Source organism: Bombina bombina, chromosome 2 (genome assembly GCF_027579735.1).
Source record: "Bombina bombina isolate aBomBom1 chromosome 2, aBomBom1.pri, whole genome shotgun sequence".
NCBI lineage: Eukaryota > Metazoa > Chordata > Amphibia > Anura > Bombinatoridae > Bombina > Bombina bombina.
Window position 1 is genome coordinate 323,295,417 of NC_069500.1, and position 19,681 is coordinate 323,315,097.

General features: G+C 38.1%; 1 protein-coding gene across 1 annotated transcript in view; it reads right to left on the reverse strand.

Annotated features, from left to right (window-relative positions):
* Window positions 1–19,681, reverse strand: part of SUSD2 (sushi domain containing 2) — a 307,943-nt gene that overhangs the window by 267,094 nt on the left and 21,168 nt on the right. Inside the window, exons 7-10 of the mRNA XM_053699745.1 lie at window positions 17,615–17,700; window positions 16,087–16,355; window positions 14,793–14,927; window positions 12,258–12,413 (exon numbers count right to left, since the gene is read on the reverse strand). Coding sequence (XP_053555720.1) covers window positions 12,258–12,413; window positions 14,793–14,927; window positions 16,087–16,355; window positions 17,615–17,700 — 646 coding nt within the window. The remainder of the gene's footprint in view (window positions 1–12,257; window positions 12,414–14,792; window positions 14,928–16,086; window positions 16,356–17,614; window positions 17,701–19,681) is intronic.

A 19,681-nucleotide genomic window follows, 5' to 3' on the forward strand; every position in this document is an offset into this window, starting at 1 on the left:
GGCAGATTTGGGGTTAAGCAGAGTCAGACAGGCAAAAGTCCGGTAACAAGGTAGTACTCACTGTACAGCAGAAGAATATGCAAGCAATGGAACAAGTCCAACAAACAGGCTCCAAAACGGCGGGTGGATATAGGCCTTCTGACATAATCAGCGAGGAACGGCCACGAATGGGTGTCACGTTGCTAAGCAACGTGACACTACAGAAAAGATTTCAGGATGCCGTAGCAGAGCTGTGACATATATATATATATATATATATATATATATATATACACACACACACACAAGTAGCTGGGATGTGCACTCTCACTTATAAATCTGCTGCCAGGGTGCTAGTAGAATTAATAGGAACAATGAAGAACCTTGCAAGTCAAACATATGACACGATCACCGGAACATCGGCCCAAACAACGGTACAAACGGGAAGTGGCAAAAGCTTCATTCCAATGCGCATCAGCATCACATGATGTTGATAGCCAATTGATGATCAGTATTATGGTTGTCATAGGGACGAATGAATAACCACATAAAAATGTACGATATATACCGTGAAACAGTGAAACTACTTAGTACATATAAGCCCCTCACAGATCGGGTCCGTATCTAAGCACTCATCTCAACAGAGCTCATTCAATCACCCCCCGTCAAGAGCGATCTGGTCACCGGCTCATCAGCCCGCATAGCAGCGGAGCCGACCAGAAAAGGTAACAAACCATTACATAATATTTAAATTCTATTTAAATCAGCCAATAGAATTTCAGTAGCTCTCATCCTATTGGCTGATTTGAACAGCCAATAGGATTTCAGTAGCTCTCATCCTATTGGCTGATTTAAATTTCAAAAATCAAAGCAGCCAATAGGAATGCAAGGGACGCCATTTTGAAAAGGCTCCCTTTTATTGAAGATTCAGTATATGGCGGTGACCGTATGAAGAGGATGCTCTGCGCCGGATGTCTTCAGGTTGGACCCGCTCCGCGCCACTGGGATGAAGATAGAAGATGCCGCCTGGATTAAGATGGAAGACATCGTCTGGATGAAGACTTTGCCGCCTGGATGTCCAGACTTCAGAAACTGTAAGTGGATCGTCGGGGTTAGTGTTAGGTTTTTTTTTTACTTTTTTTGGATGGGGTTTTTTTTTTTTTAGATTAGGGTTTGGGCTTTTCTTAAAAGAGCTAAATGCCCTTTTCAGGGCAAGAAAAAGAGCTGAATGCCCTAGCTTAGGTTTTTGTTAGAGTTAGGTTTTTATTTTGGGGGGTTGGTTGAGTGGTGGGTTTTACTGTTGGGGGGGTCTTTGTATTTTTTTCTTGGAAAAGAGCTGATTTCTTTAGGACAATTCCCTACAAAAGGCCCTTTTAAGGGCTATTGGTAGTTTATTGTAGGCTAGGGTTTCTTTTTATTTTGGGTGGGGGGGGGGGTTATTTTTATAGGGCTATTAGATTAGGTGTAATTGTTTTTATATTGGATAATTTTGTTTATCTTTTGTAATTTAGGGTTTGTTATTTTTTGTAATTTAGTATTTTTAATTTTTTGTAATTTAGTATTTTTTATTTTTTGTAATTGTAGATTTAATCTTTTTAGTAGTGTTAGTTTTTTTTAATGTGTAATTTAATTTATTTAATTGATAGTTATTTTAATTTTGGTCTAATAGTAATGTTAGTTTAATTTATAGTTTAAACTTAAGTTTTTTTAATTTCCCAGGCAAGTTTTTATTTATTTTAAGATAGGGATTTTTTAATTTAAAGTTAGGGGGTTGTTAGGTTTAGGGGTTAATAGTTTAATGTAGTTTTTTTGCGATGTGGGGGGCTGGTGGTTTAGGGGTTAATAACTTTATTTAGTGGCGGTGATGTGGGAGGCCAGAGGTTTAGGGGTTAATAACTTTATTATAGTTGCAACGATTTCGGGGAGCGACAGAATACGGGTAAATACATTTTATTAGTGGTGGCGATGTCAGGAGCGGCAGTTTAGGGATTAATAAGTTTAATATAATGTTTGCGATGCGGGAGGGCGGCGGAATAGGGGTTAATATGTAGTTTATGGGTGTTAGTGTACCTTGTAGCACTTTAGTCATGAGTTTTGTGTAACAGTTTTGTTGCGCAAAACTCATAACTACTGGTCTCAGATTGCGGAATGGATCGTGTCTGTATAGGCTGGAACGCAAGCTTTTTAGCCTCACCGCAAAACTTGTAACGGCAGCGCTATGGAAATCCCACGCAAAAAAGTAAAAAAATTTTGAGTGCGGGACTGACGTTGCGTTAAAGGCTAAAATACTTGCGGTACAGCTATACCGACTAGACTCGTAATGGCTGCGTTACTGTTTTAACGCTGAAATTGCAATTTTTCCAGCGTTAAAACATGAACGCAAAACTTGTAATCTAGGTGACTGTTTGTTACCTTTTGGTTGGTCAGAGAAAGGGGAGTTTTGTTCTCTGAAACATCATCATAATAAAACACTGCATTGGATAAAGTAATATTATTACTGACTCCCTGGTGGTTACTACTCTAGTAGTTACTACACATAGGCCTAGATTTGGAGTTCGGCGGTAGCCGTCAAAACCAGCGTTAGAGGCTCCTAACGCTGGTTTTGGCCGCCCGCTGGTATTTGGAGTCAGTGATTAAAGGGTCTAACGCTCACTTTTCAGCCGCGACTTTTCCATACCGCAGATCCCCCTACGCCATTTGCGTATCCTATCTTTTCAATGGGATCTTTCTAACGCCGGTATTTAGAGTCGTTTCTGAAGTGAGCGTTAGAGCTCTAACGACAAAATTCCAGCCGCCTGAAAATAGCAGGAGTTAAGAGCTTTCTGGCTAACGCCGGTTCATAAAGCTCTTAACTACTGTACCCTAAAGTACACTAACACCCATAAACTACCTATGTACCCCTAAACCGAGGTCCCCCCACATCGCCGCCACTCGATTAAAATTTTTAACCCCTAATCTGCCGACCGCCACCTACGTTATACTTATGTACCCCTAATCTGCTGCCCCTAACCCCGCCGACCCCTGTATTACATTTATTAACCCCTAACCTGCCCCCCACAACGTCGCCGCCAGCTACTTAAAATAATTAACCCCTAATCTTCCGACCGCAAAGCGCCGCCACCTACGTTATCCCTATGTACCCCTAATCTGCTACCCCTAACACCGCCGACCCCTATATTTATTAACCCCTAATCTGCCCCCCTCAACGTCGCCGACACCTGCCTACACTTATTAACCCCTAATCTGCCGAGCGGACCTGAGCGCTACTATAATAAAGTTATTAACCCCTAACCCGCCTCACTAACCCTATCATAAATAGTATTAACCCCTAATCTGCCCTCCCTAACATCGCCGACACCTACCTTCAATTATTAACCCCTAATCTGACGACCGGAGCTCACCGCTATTCTAATAAATGTATTAACCCCTAAAGCTAAGTCTAACCCTAACACTAACACCCCCCTAACTTAAATATAATTTACATCTAACGAAATTAATTAACTCTTATTAAATAAATGATTCCTATTTAAAGCTAAATACTTACCTGTAAAATAAATCCTAATATAGCTACAATATAAATTATAATTATATTATAGCTATTTTAGGATTAATATTTATTTTACAGGCAACTTGGTATTTATTTTAACTAGGTACAATAGATATTAAATAGTTAAGAACTATTTAATAGCTACCTAGTTAAAATAATAACAAATTTACCTGTAAAATAAATCCTAACCTAAGATATAATTAAACCTAACACTACCCTATCAATAAAATAATTAAATAAACTACCTACAATTACCTACAATTAACCTAACACTACACTATCAATAAATTAATTAAACACAATTGCTAAAAAAAATACAATTAAATAAACTAGCTAAAGTACAAAAAATAAAAAAGAACTAAGTTACAAAAATAAAAAAATATTTACAAACATAAGAAAAATATTACAACAATTTTAAACTAATTACACCTACTCTAAGCCCCCTAATAAAATAACAAAGCCCCCCAAAATAAAAAATTCCCTACCCTATTCTAAATTAAAAAAGTTACAAGCTCTTTTACCTTACCAGCCCTGAACAGGGCCCTTTGCGGGGCATGCCCCAAGAATTTCAGCTCTTTTGCCTGTAAAAAAAACACATACAATACCCCCCCCCCAACATTACAACCCACCACCCACATACCCCTAATCTAACCCAAACCCCCCTTAAATAAACCTAACACTAAGCCCCTGAAGATCTGCCTACCTTGTCTTCACCATACCAGGTTCACCGATCCGTCCTGGCTCCAACATCTTCATCCAACCCAAGCGGGGGTTGGCGATCCATCATCCGGTGCTGAAGAGGTCCAGAAGAGGCTCCAAAGTCTTCCTCCTATCCGGCAAGAAGAGGACATCCGGACCGGCAAACATCTTCTCCAAGCGGCATCTTCGATCTTCTTCCATCCGGTGCGGAGCGGGTCCATCTTGAAGCAGGCGACGCGGATCCATCCTCTTCTTCCGTTGTCTCCCGACGAATGACGGTTCCTTTAAGGGACGTCATCCAAGATGGCGTCCCTCGAATTCCGATTGGCTGATAGGATTCTATCAGCCAATGGGAATTAAGGTAGGAATTTTCTGATTGGCTGATGGAATCAGCCAATCAGAATCAAGTTCAATCCGATTGGCTGATCCAATCAGCCAATCAGATTGAGCTCGCATTCTATTGGCTGATCGGAACAGCCAATAGAATGCGAGCTCAATCTGATTGGCTGATTGGATCAGCCAATCGGATTGAACTTGATTCTGATTGGCTGATTCCATCAGCCAATCAGAAAATTCCTACCTTAATTCCGATTGGCTGATAGAATCCTATCAGCCAATCGGAATTCGAGGGACGCCATCTTGGATGACGTCCCTTAAAGGAACCGTCATTCGTCGGGAGACAACGGAAGAAGAGGATGGATCCGCGTCGCCTGCTTCAAGATGGACCCGCTCCGCACCGGATGGAAGAAGATCGAAGATGCCGCTTGGAGAAGATGTTTGCCGGTCCGGATGTCCTCTTCTTGCCGGATAGGAGGAAGACTTTGGAGCCTCTTCTGGACCTCTTCAGCACCGGATGATGGATCGCCAACCCCCGCTTGGGTTGGATGAAGATGTTGGAGCCAGGACGGATCGGTGAACCTGGTATGGTGAAGACAAGGTAGGAAGATCTTCAGGGGCTTAGTGTTAGGTTTATTTAAGGGGGGTTTGGGTTAGATTAGGGGTATGTGGGTGGTGGGTTGTAATGTTGGGGGGGGGGGTATTGTATGTGTTTTTTTTACAGGCAAAAGAGCTGAAATTCTTGGGGCATGCCCCGCAAAGGGCCCTGTTCAGGGCTGGTAAGGTAAAAGAGCTTGTAACTTTTTTAATTTAGAATAGGGTAGGGAATTTTTTTATTTTGGGGGGCTTTGTTATTTTATTAGGGGGCTTAGAGTAGGTGTAATTAGTTTAAAATTGTTGTAATATTTTTCTTATGTTTGTAAATATTTTTTTATTTTTTGTAACTTAGTTCTTTTTTATTTTTTGTACTTTAGCTAGTTTATTTAATTGTATTTATTTGTAGCAATTGTGTTTAATTAATTTATTGATAGTGTAGTGTTAGGTTAATTGTAGGTAATTGTAGGTAGTTTATTTAATTATTTTATTGATAGGGTAGTGTTAGGTTTAATTATATCTTAGGTTAGGATTTATTTTACAGGTAAATTTGTTATTATTTTAACTAGGTAGCTATTAAATAGTTCTTAACTATTTAATAGCTATTGTACCTAGTTAAAATAATTACAAAGTTGCCTGTAAAATAAATATTAATCCTAAAATAGCTATAATATAATTATAATTTATATTGTAGCTATATTAGGATTTATTTTACAGGTAAATATTTAGCTTTAAATAGGAATCATTTATTTTATAAGAGTTAATTAATTTCGTTAGATGTAAATTATATTTAAGTTATGGGGGTGTTAGTGTTAGGGTTAGACTTAGCGTTAGGGGTTAATACATTTATTAGAATAGCGGTGAGCTCCGCTCGGAAGATTAGGGGTTAATAATTGAAGGTAGGTGTCGGCGATGTTAGGGAGGGCAGATTAGGGGTTAATACTATTTATGATAGGGTTAGTGAGGCGGATTAGGGGTTAATAACTTTATTATAGTAGCGCTCAGGTCCGCTCGGCAGATTAGGGGTTAATAAGTGTAGGCAGGTGTCGGCGACGTTGAGGGGGGCAGATTAGGGGTTAATAAATATAATATAGGGGTCGGCGATGTTAGGGCAGCAGATTAGGGGTACATAGGGATAACGTAGGTTGCGGCGGTTTACGGAGCGGCAGATTAGGGGTTAAAAAAAATATGCAGGTGTCAGCGATAGCGGGGGCGGCAGATTAGGGGTTAATAAGTGTAAGGTTAGGGGTGTTTAGACTCGGGGTACATGTTAGAGTGTTAGGTGCAGACGTAGGAAGTGTTTCCCCATAGGAAACAATGGGGCTGCGTTAGGAGCTGAACGCTGCTTTTTTGCAGGTGTTAGGTTTTTTTTCAGCTCAAACAGTCCCATTGTTTCCTATGGGGGAATCGTGCACGAGCACGTTTTTGAGGCTGGCCGCGTCCGTAAGCACCGCTGGTATCGAGAGTTGCATTTGCGGTAAAAATGCTCTACGCTCCTTTTTTGGAGCCTAATGCAGCATTTGTTTGAACTCTCGATACCAGAGTTAATTTTATGGTGCGGCCAGAAAAAAGCCTGCGGAGCGTTAACAGCCCTTTTACCGCCAAACTCCAAATCTAGGCCATATAATGTCCCAGAGAAGCACACTCACACTTCAACTACCAGGGTGCCAGCAAGGGTAAATACAGCAACAGCAAATAAAACGCTTACCGGTCTTTCAAAAACAGTGACTTTTATTAATGTGATGTTTTGGGGAAATGTTGACCTTCCTTAAATTTTCCCATAATAAAAATTACAGAGAGGAAGAGACCTTGAAGTGGTACTGGGCCTATCTATATGGCCAAAAACTATAACTAACTCTTCCATTTTGCTTTTAATCTATCAGCATGCTTGTTTGAGAGTGCCAGACTTTCTATGTGTTGTTTTCAATTATATTTTGTATTGTAATTTTCCCTATGGGATTTGCACCCAGACTTGTTTGGGGTTAACTGTCTGAGCCCCTGAAAGCTGTGCAGATGTCTGTGAGTGCTGGTGAGCACCCAGGGCTGTGAGCTTTACAGGATCATGGAAAGTGTACCCAGTCCAGTTTAAGAGTGAAATCCATTTCTGTATTTTATATGTGTTTAGGGCACTGGTTTTCAAACCTGTCCTCAGGCCTCCCCAACAGTTCAGGTTTTCTAGATAACCTTGGATGAGAGCAGGAAAAATAACCATGGTTACTAATCAGCTGATTATTTCACCTGTGCTCTAGTTCAGATATCCTCAAAATGTGGCCTGTTAGGGAGGTCTGAAGAACAGTTTGAAAACCAATGGTCTAGGGAAATTACAAAGGGCCTGTGCCACCCTTGTTTGTATCTCAGTGTTTTTGCTTGAAGGCATGCATTCTGTGGCTGTAGGTTAGGGACCCTGGGAGGAAGAAACCTTGACGTGGTCAAATGCTGTAACTAAATATTGTGTTTAATCTAGCTGTGTGCTTAAGTACCAGACTTTCAATGTGTTGTGTTAATAATTTATTTTGTAATTTTCCTTATGGGCTTTGTGCCCAGGTTTTTCTGGGGTTAACTGTCTGAGCCCCTGAAATTTGTGCCACTGTCTGTGAGTACTAGTGAGCACCCAGGGCTGTGAGCTTTGCAATGCCATAGGATGTGTGTGGAAATTTAATAAAAATTAAATTTAAATTATAAAAATAATTGTAATCATATATTTGTATTTAACTTAGCATGGACAGTTAAAGTGAAATGATCCTCTTTATCCATTCCTGCTGAATGCCTGCTCAATGCAACTTTGAACAAGAAGATTTTTAGAATCTCCACCACTTTTAAAAGTACTGACGCTAGAGACATCATTCCTCATGTATATATATATAATTATTGATAAACTCCACTCACTTTGGTACAGCAAATTTAAATTTGGAATGATTGAGAGCACCCTTAATAAGAACAACTTTTTTTAAAATCTAAATTAAATCTGTATCCCAAGTACTTTAGCCCCTTATCTGCTTGCATTTCTAACTTATTTTCTTCATTAAAGCCTGGTCTCTGCTTACCTTTCTAACACCTAGATTACGAGTTTTGCGTTAACAGGGGTGCAGTGCTAACGAGCAGTTTTCCCTCACCGCTCACTTACATACAGCGCTGGTATTATGGGTTTTTACAAACCCGGCGTTAGCCGCAGAAAAGTGAGCGGAGAGCAACATTTTGCTCCACATCTCACCTCAATACCAGCGCTGCTTACGGTAGCAGTGAGCTGGCAAAACGTGCTCATGCACGATTTCCCCATAGGAATCAATGGGGCAGAGCCGGCTGAAAAAAAACCTAACACCTGCAAAAAAGCAGCGTACAGCTCTTAACGCAGCCCCATTGATTCCTATGGGGAAACACCCTAACATGAACCCCGAGTCTAAACACCCCTAATCTTACACTTATTAACCCCTAATCCGCTGCTCCAGACACCGCCGAACCCTACATTATATTTATTAACCCCTAATCTGCCGCCCCCAATGTCGCTGCCACCTACCTACACTTATTAACCCCTAATCTGCCACCCTCAACGCCGCCACCACTATATTAGTTATAAGTTATTAACCCCTAAACCTAAGTCTAACCCTAACCCTAACACCCCCCTAACTTAAATATAATAAAAATAAATCTAAATAAAATAACTACAATTAACTAAATTATTCCTATTTAAAACTAAATACTTACCTATAAAATAAACCCTAAACTAGCTACAATATAACTAATAGTTACATTGTATCTAGTTTAGGATTTATTTTTATTTTACAGGCAAGTTTGTATTTATTTTAACTAGGTAGAATAGTTATTAAATAGTTATTAACTATTGATTAGCTACCTAGTTAAAATAAAGTCAAATTTACCTGTAAAATAAATCCTAACCTAAGTTACAATTACACCTAACACTACACTATAATTAAATTAATTACCTAAACTAAATACAGTTAAATACAATTTAAAAAAATTATCTAAAGTAAGAAAAAAAAAACACACTAAATTAAAGAAAATAATAAAATAATTACAAGTTTTTAAAACTAATTACACCTAATCTAATCCCTCTAATAAAATAAAAAGCCCCCAAAATAATAAAAACAACATTAAAACCCACCACGCACACACCTAACCCTACTCTAAAACCCACCCAATCCCCCCTTAATAAAACCTAACACTAACCCCTTGAAGATCACCCTACCTTGAGAAGTCTTCACCCAACCGGGCCGAAGTCCTCAACGAAGCCGGCAGAAGTGGTCCTCCAGACGGGAAGAAGTCTTCATCCAGACGGCATCTTCTATCTTCATCCATCCGGCGCGGAGCGGCTCCATCTCCAAGACATCCGACGAGGAGCATCCTCTTCAAACGAAGTCCAACTGAAGAATGAAGTAACCTTTAAGTGACGTCATCCAAGATGGTGTCCCTTGAATTCCGATTGGCTGATAAAATTCTATCAGCCAATCAGAATTAAGGTAGAAAAAATCCTATTGGCTGATGCAATCAGCCAATAAAATTGAGCTCGCATTCTATTGGCTGATCCATCAGCCAATAGGATTTTTTCTACCTTAATTCCGATTGGCTGACAGGTAAAAGAGCTGATTACTTTGGGGCAATGCCCCGCAAAAGGCCCTTTTAAGGACTATTTGTAATTTAGTATAGGGTAGGGCTTTTTATTATTTTGGGGGGCTTTTTTATTTTATTAGGGGAATTAGATTAGGTGTAATTAGTTTAAAAATCTTGTAATTATTTTATTATTTTCTGTAAATTAGTGTTTGTTTGTTTTTCTTCGTACTTTAGATAATTTTTTTAAATTGTATTTAATTGTATTTAGTTAAGGTAATTAATTTAATTATAGTGTAGTGTTAGGTGTAATTGTAGATTTATTTAAATTATATTTAAGTTGGGGGGGGGTAGGGTTAGACTTAGATTTAGGGGTTAATAACTTTAATATAGTTGCGGCGACGTTGGGGGCGGCAGATTAGGGGTTAATAAATGTAGGTAGGTGTCAGTGATGTTAGGAACGGCAGATTAGGGGTTAATAAAATTAAACTAGTGTTTGCGATGCGGGAGGGCGGCGGTTTAGGGGTTAATATATTTTTTATAGTGGCGGCGATGTCCGGTTCGGCAGATTAGGGGTTGAACATTTTTATTTAGCGTTTGCGATGTGGGGGGGTAGGGGGCTCGGTGTAGGGGTTAATAGGTAGTTTATGGGTGTTAGTGTACTTTTTAGCACTTTAGTTAAGAGTTTTATGCTACGGCATTAGCCCATAACACTCTTAACTACTGACTTTTAAATGCGGTATCAGTCTTGACAGGAGAGGCTGTACCGCTCATTTTTGGTCAGACTCGTAATACCGGCGCTGTGCAAGTCCCACTGAAAATATAGGATACGCAATTGACGTAAACGGATTTGCGGTATTTTCGAGTCTGACCAAAAAAGTGAGCGGTACACCTGTACCTGCAGGACTCGTAAACCAGCAGGCGTTAAAAAGCAGCGTTAGGACCTCTTAACACTGCTTTTTAACCCTAACGCACAACTCGTAATCTAGCAGTAAGTATTTCCTCTGCTGGTCATGCCACCTATTTCCAGCTCTATGGAATTTGGTGGCGCTATACAAATAACTGATAATAATGTTAAAGGATTATTTTAATTTAAATGCTATAAAACTGTTTAAAAATACACAAAACAACAACACATATTCATTATATTGAGTATATTTTTTCTTTATGCTGTGATGTATATATGGATTGGTGTATTTGTAAATGCATGAAACGGTTATATCCCCCCCCCCCCCTCCCCTTTGTTATTGTTTTTTGTTTGTTCGAAAACTGAACAACACATGTGAAATTGAGGTAGTGAACTCACTCCGATATTCAGTATCAACTAATTTAGTATTGCATAAAGAACCGAGGTTAACAAATACTCTTCTGGATCTGTTACAGTTTTTGGCAATAGGATAAAGATTTTGAGCTATAACTCAATAAGTTACTTTACTTTTGGTGGGATTGGAATACGTTATTAAAGGTACATTGAAGTCAAAATAAAAATGTCATTATTTAGATAGAGGGAGCTTTAGAGGGATATTTATCAAAGGTCTGTCGGACATGATCAGACATACGCTCTCCGTATTCAGCATTGCACCAGCAGCTCTTGTCAGCTGCTGGTGCAACGCCGCCCCCTGCAGATTCGTGGCCAATAGGCCGCCAGAAGGGGGGTGTCAATCAACCCGATCGTACTCGATCGGGTTGAATTGTGGCGATCTCTGTCCGCCTGCTCAGAGCAGACGGACAGGTTATGGAGCTGCAGTCTTTAGACCGCTGCTTCATAAATGGTGTTTCTGGCGAGCCTGAAAGCTCGCCAGAAACACGGGACTTCAAGCTCAGTACGGAGCTTGATAGATTTGCCTCTCTGTGTGTAGTTTAATTCACTCTAAAGCAAAAATGAACATGATAGCTGCATAGCTAGAAGCACTGTTTAATAAAGCTGAGAGTGGGAGCCTATCTATCTTTGGATATGAAAAATCCAAAAAGCGTGTATGTAGTAACAGTTTAGACAAAACTGTGGGTGTTTCCTGCTATCAATCAGAAAAATTAGTTATGAGTTAAAAAATTAGTTATGGGTTAGGATTAGCTATAAGACTGTAATCTACTAAAATGTGCCAAATACTTTTAAAGGGAGAATAAAGTAAAAATTAAACTTAAATAGAATGGATTTAATGTAACATTTTAAGCAACCTTCAGTTTATTCTGTTTTTATTGTTGCAGTTCTGTTGGTTTCTTTTGTTAATGTGTAATTCTAGGTGAATTTAGGAGTATGCACGTGTCTTTAGGTATGGGGCAGAAGTGTTTGTAACAATGTTTATAACAATGGTATGCATAGATGCAAACAACTTTGCCACAAAGTACAAGTGTACGCTCCTAAGCTCCCATCAGCCTACCTAGGTTTACTTTTCAAAAAAAGATACCAAGAGAAGAAAACAAGGGTGTTAAAAGAAGTAAATTGGAAAGTGATTTGAATCTCCATCAGAATTATGAACACTTAATTTTGATTTTACTGTCTCTTTAAGATGAAAAAAAAAATAAAGAATATAATACTAACCTTTCAGGTCAATCCAACTCTGTTCCTCAAAACTAAGTAGTTCCGTATTCAGTAGGGTTTCCAGCCCCTGTGACAATCCACTTTTCAGACGCACCTCTATCACATCAGATCCCCTCTCTTGTATAGCCACAGAAGAAAAGCTGCTAACACGTTTATCTGGTGAAGCAGATATGTTTTAATGAAAAGAAACAATTTAATCATCAAGTACAGGTTCTGTTTTAGATAAGCAAGAACAACAAATGTATAAATGATTTTGCAAACAATATAGGCAAAAATAAATTTACTTAATAGGACCCAAACTAGGGTTGCCACCTCGGCCATGTTTTCTTGGACACGTTTGAGTTACACATACTGTAGGGTGTGCAGGACTATCCTTGTGATCTCCAGAGGCACAATACATTTCCTGCCCTGCTTACCCAGCAGCATGCATAACTCATAAGTGTCCAGGAATACATGGCCGAGGTGGCAACCCTAACCCAAGCAGATCGAGTGAGATACAGCTCACATTCTAACACTGTAATATCAATCAATCTGGTAGAATAACACAAATAAGCTATTCCTAAATGTAAAGGGAACATAAAAAATAATAAATTACTCCATTCTATTCTCAAAAAAATGCATTCTTATAGGTTTAGGAAAATTCCTGGACACATGGAAATTCATAGGTCACTTTATATTGGAGAATGATTATTTTTATTTTAATCTCATATATTTTATTGTGAATTATTTTATGTTTGTTAATGTTTTGAGCATAAAGGTGAAAACTACAGAAACACCTTCATACAACCTTACAATGCGTCATGTACCATATGGAGCTGGACATTGCCGTTCAGCATAGAATTAGAGTGTTACTCTGAAGAAATGATGTAACTACTGCATGTGACAAATTGGAAACAAGCACAGTCAGTATTATGGAGGTCACATCTTTAGCTACAGAAAACAAGAAATGCATGGTTATGAAGTGTAGTTCTACCTCCCTTTTTACAGCCAAGGTTGCTGACCCCTGGTCTAAACCTTCAATAACTATTTGTTAATTATTCCTCTTTTTAGTAACTAAAGAGTCAATATGTGAGTTGTACTAGAAGTCACTGAGCATAAGCTGAAGTACTGATCTGCCAATAAGCATTGGTGTCTATCAGCCAGTTAGAGTTAAAGGGACATAAAACACTAAATAAATCATTGCTTGAATGATGTATTCAGAGCAAAGATTAGCCTGAGAATAATTTGCACATGTATTTTTAAAACTGATATTAGTTTTTTTAAATATTGAAAAAATAAGGGTTAAGTTAATGTTCATAAAGCAGTGGGCTCCGCCATATTGTAACTTAGGTTGCACTGAGGCCAATTAGGAAGGGTTATACTAGAGTGTGCAACCAATGACTGTGCAGATTACAGCAGTGTCTCCACTTCCATGTTTAACATGAATTGGAAAATCCACATTATTCAGAATTAAATTACAGGAAAAGAGAATAAAACAAATAATGAAAGTATATTGCAAAGTTGTTTTACTACATGTACTTAAACAATTTATATTAATATCTTGAGGTGTTTAATGTCTCTTTAAAGGACATCAAACTCAAAGATTTTCTTTCATGATTCAGACAGACCATACAATGTTGAACAACTTTCCAGTTTACTTCTATGACCAAATTTGCTTCATTCTCATTGTATTCCTTGTTGGAAAGCATACCGAGGTATGCTCAGGCACAGCAGTGCACTACTGGGAGCTAGCTGCGGATTGGTGACTGCATATATCTCTTGTTATTGGCTCACCAAATTTAGGACTAGTTTCCATTGAGGTGGTAAAGTCTGGAAATAGGTGGTAACATGAAAAATCTCCATAGACTTTAATGGAGATAAATGTTTTTAGCACCTCAATGGAAATAAATGGGTTTACAGCTAGTTTCAAACTTTACCACCTCAAGGAAAACTAGGCCTAATTCAAATAGCTCCCAGACGTGCATTGCTCCTCCTTTAACAAAGGATACAAAGAGAACAAAGCAAATTTTATAATAGAAGTAAATTGAAAAATTGTTTAAAATTGTATGTTCTACCTGAATAACAAAAGGGGAAAAATGGGTTTCACAGTATAAAGTACACAGCTGATATTACTGCATCAATTTACATTTAATTAGCTTAATTTTTGCATGCTTAATTGCTGCTCTTCGGTACTGATGATATAAAATGTTTGACAATGTTCCTTTAACAATAATTGCAATCTCCCTCATGATAAGAACCCCTAAAACTCTGGACCCCAACTTTCCTAAATAACTTTCTAGATCCCAGACCCCCCAATGCATGTTAATGGTAAATGGGATCTTGACTCGTTCGTTTAACCCCTTGCTTAACAACAGAGTTAAACTTTTGGATCACCACCACAAGTTTATGCTGTCACCTATGTCCACCCCAATGCATTAGAGATACAAAAATCTGTGGCGCTATACAAGTAAATGATAATAAATAATAGTAATAGTAATAAATTAAAATTGTTCTTGCATGATGCAAATATTATCATCTCACGTGTCAAAGGAATACCTTCAAAAGCCTTTGTTCGACCCTGAATCATTAGCAGTGGATTGAAGGAATTGACCAGTATGTACTCTCCTTTCCCATTAAAAGTGATATTGGAACCATCAAATGTTATAATATGAGGATCCCCAAAGGCAGAAGCTGAAAAGTGACAAAATGACAAAATAAAGTCATTTACTGAGACTTCTGTGGTCTCTTGAGAAGTGAAGGACAGCATTTGGCTCTTGGTATAAATAACGTTCCTAAAGCTTATGGGCTAGATTACAAGTGGATCACTAAATATGACTTGTGTGCAAGCGAAATTAGCACTCCACTTTGTAATACCAGCGCACGATAATGTGCGCTGGTATTACAAGTAAATCACAATGCGAATGCGAGCTCGTGTTCCAATTGCTAGTAACAGACGGCATCAGAACCTTGCGCAGCAAAAGGGGTAAGTAGCGCAGAGATGGGCCGCAGTTTTAAATATATATGTATATGACTATATACATATATATTTATGTGTTAATATGTGTATATTATACATAAATATATATGTATAAAAGCATAGACCGCAATGTAAAGGCACTTTTCAGTGCAATTTTTTTTTTCAAACACCTTACTCCCACCAACTTTAAGGCCCCAAAACTGCCTAGTGCAGTTGTTTTTTATTTAAAAAAAAAAATTATAATGCCCTCTATTTGGAGGGCATTTGGGGCACTTTTAGAAAATGAATCAAAGATCTGATCTCTGGTTAATTTTTGGAGCGCTAATTGCTACTGCGAGCTCGTGTAATGGCTGGTTATTTATCGTGGTCCGGCAAACGGGCAAATTTGCCCATTTGCGGGAGTGTGATCATTTAGCGCTCCACTTGAAATCTAGCCCCAAATGTTTAAAATGTTGGATTGTAATGGTCAAACAGTTTATGCAAGATAATAGATAAAAAAAGAGAAAGGGTGGCTAATTCCTGCATATGAACCCTCAATAGAAAGGCAAGGGACAAATATAGTAAAAGAATTTATAAACAAAACTAAACAACAACAACAAAACAAAAACCGTTGGGTGGTTTTAATTTGATGTATTTTGAATTGATGAATATTATGACTAAACCATTACTATTAAGTGATTACGTTATGATACGACAGGTCATATTTATTATCTTACTATTTTGTTTTTACTAAGTATGGAGTTATAAAATATGTTTTAGTCAGTTACATTAAATATTATTATGTATTAGGTAGAAAAAAACGTGTGCAAAAGGTGTCTAAAGCAGTACAAATAGCTCAGTTAATACTCCAGCTATTTTGAGAACTTTCCTTACCTACTTTGGGTGGTTTGTATGTGCGGCAGTCGCTGGATGGTCTGAGCTGCAAGTAGTACTGGCAGTTATCTGACCACAGACAGCAGTAATAGAAGCTGATGACATCATACAGCCAGTGAGAGAAACTTGGTATTCTAGGTGGCTTCCTGTATGGGGGAGATCCCCAGTCATGGCCGCGGTCTGGTGTACTGCCTCCTAATGAATCTCTGGTGAGGATCTGAACCCCATTGGAGTCGTAGCAGCACTGCTGTCCTGCTGCATATACAGGACTAAGGGAAAGATATGTACATACATTCATTGCTAATACCCATACATTGCTATGTCTTATAAGACTCATGTTAATAATATTTTATCACATTTTGAGACACTGAAAAATGTTTGAAGACCTATAAATCCAATTATAGATTTGTTCAAAATGTGTCTAGTAGATCATTCTAAGGCAGAATGAAGAACAGTTTCTTGCCTGTTGAACCTTTTAAAAATGTTACAGTATTTATAGGATTTTGTTCCATAAAGTAATAACTGTTTGGGTCAATGTTAGCATTTAGTCACAATTAGTATTCAGCAATGATTCAGAATATAATGAAACTTTATATTAAACACATATTACCAGGGTCAGCTCGAGACACTGTGTTGCCTGTGTCCAAGAATGAAATGACAGCCCCCAGCTCTCCTTCCACTAAATTCTAAATCCCGCTATAATCAACAGTCTCAGATATATTAGTACATCAGATTCAAGTTGCACATGAGAGTTTTTAGATACCCAGCTGATATATTATATAAAAGTAATTTATCTTAAAAACAATTATCAAGTACATTCTCTGGCTAAGAGCAACTACTCTCAGCTAATAATGGAAGGATCAATACATAATCTGTATAATTTTGTCTTGTTCTCAACATGTTTTCGCTACCACTGCTATGCACTAGATTCACAAAATCTCTGGAAATGAATCTATGCAGTTATCACCTATCATTGCATAGCTATGGGGTAATAAGAGCTTTATGATGAACCAATCAGCCTTAACATTCATTTTCAGGGGCAACAAGTTACTTCTGAATGCTGATAAAAACAGACATTTATAGTTATACAAAGACAAACTAAATGCTTTAACACATATCATCAATCATTTATAAACACATGAAAAATACATATTTAACCCATTTGAGAATGTGAGGTGGGGGTCTGTGTGCAAATAAGGAGAGATAAAGAAGTATTATGTGTGAGGTAGTGGAGCCCCAGTTTAAAAATAAATAAATAAATCATTGCAGGGCTGTACTTTGGCCTCTTGACCATAGGTTTCTTAATAGCAGCTCCTAAAGATTTTTTTATTTAATCATAATTAGAATAAGTGTGCCTTTTCTGTACAAACCCCAACATGAGTGACAACAGAACATGAATACATTCAATTTCAGGAATTGTCCTACAGATTTATATTTTATACTTGTGTAGTTTTTTTAGACTGAAGACAATTGGTAAAATACATATGAAGTTGCGTCCTGTCCCCATGTAACATAGGTTAATGATCACCTTGCCTGTATGCTCCTCACGCAGTGCACTGCCCCGGGATGGTATGTACACACACTGTTCTTCTCAATGTCACAGCCATAATCTGTCTGAAAGGACAAAAACAGTCTTTATTCTCTTAACTGTACAAGTTACAAGAGGTGCAAACAACTGCGCTTAATAAAGGAATTATGCATGAATAACTTTATATAGCAGTAATGAAACCTAATAATGTGGCAGTAAAGCATGGGATTAAATAGTTTAATTATATAAGGAAAGTAAGTACTGGCAGAGGGACTTTAAAACCCAAATTAGATCCCCTATAACGGGCGAGATTATAAGAGGAGTGGTATTTAATGCGTATGATAAGTTGAATGTAAAAAGTTATCCCTCACCCGAACTTCGAATATCGTGTGCGTGTTAACATATTCCCCCAAGTCAATGGGGCAAAAAAAGAGGGGGAAAAAACCTAACACACTACTCATGCGCAGACCTGATAGCATTTTCTCAAGTGCGCTAACCCGACATGAAAATATTAATATCTCACATTTCAATGTTGTTCACTTAGCAGAATATGTTCTGTTTCTTCATAAATAAATATTTCTACATATAACTGATATTTTGGTACAATATATATCTATACTGATATCTATATATCTAGATATTTATCTTTAATAAAGTGTTATCTCTGTGTATTTACTGTAAATATTTCATATTTCAATGTTTTCCACCAAGCAGAATATGGGGCTTATCTATCAAGCTGTCAACCTAAAATACACCGGAATTCCGCATCATAATTGTTGCGAGATTGATCTGACGTAGTGATAACAGGTACGCTCGCGGCTGTTCAGACGCATTGTACCTGGTTTTCAATCCACCATCCTGGAGGCTGCGGATGCCATAGAAATCAATGGGAGTTTGAAAGCAGCGAAAGCTTATGTTCGATGCTGCAAGACAAAGAAATATAACCCATTGATTTCTATGGTAGAAAACAAGTAACGTTTACACCTAACACCCTAACATAAACCCCAAGTCTAAACACCCCTAATCTGCCGCCCCCGACATCGCGACACCTAAATAAAATGTATTTACCCCTATTCCGCCGCTCCCCGACATCGCCGCAACCTAAATAAAGTTATTAACCCCTATCCCTCCGCTCCCCGCCACCGCCCCCACTAAATAAACGTATTAACCCCTAAACCTCTGGCCTCCCACATCACTACCACTAACTAAACCTATTAACCCCTAAACCTTCAGCCCCCCACATCGCCATAAACTAAATTAAGCTATTAACCCCTAAACCTAACAAGCCGCTAACTTTAAATTAAAATTACAACATCCCTATCTTCAAATAAATTTAATCTTACCTGTAGAATTAAAATAAACTATTTTAAGCTATTAATTAACCTACCATAACCATTATCCTACAATTAAATTAAACTACCAATTAAATTAAATAAATGACATATTAAAAAAACTTAATCCTACTCAAATTATTTAAATATACAATTAAACATTATTAAAAGTACTAAATTACAGAAAAAATCAAACACTAAGCTACAAACCCCCCCCCCCCCCACTAAATTACGAAGAATAAAAAACCAAATGATCAAAAATAAAAAAGAATTACACCTAATCTAATAGCCCTATCAAAATAAAAAAAACCTAGCCTACAATAAACTACCAATGTCCCTTAAAAGGGCCTTTTGTGGGGCATTGCCCCAAAGATATCAGCTCTTTTACCTGTAAAAAAAAATACAAACACCCCACCAACAGTAAAATCCACCATCCAACCAACCCCGTCAAACAAAAAAACTATCTAAAATAACCTAAGCTCCCCATTGCCCTGAAAAGGGCATTTGTATGGGCATTGCCCTTAAAAGGGCATTTAGCCCTTTTACATTAACAGACCGTAATCTAAAAATAAAACCCACCCAAAAAAACCTTAAAAAAACCTAACACTAACCCCCGACGATCCACTTACAGTTCTTGAAGTCCCGCTTGAAGGATCCATCCAGCCGGAGAAGTCCTCATCCAGGCGGCAAAGAAGTTTTCATCCGGGCGGCTCCTTCCATCTTCATCCAGCCATAG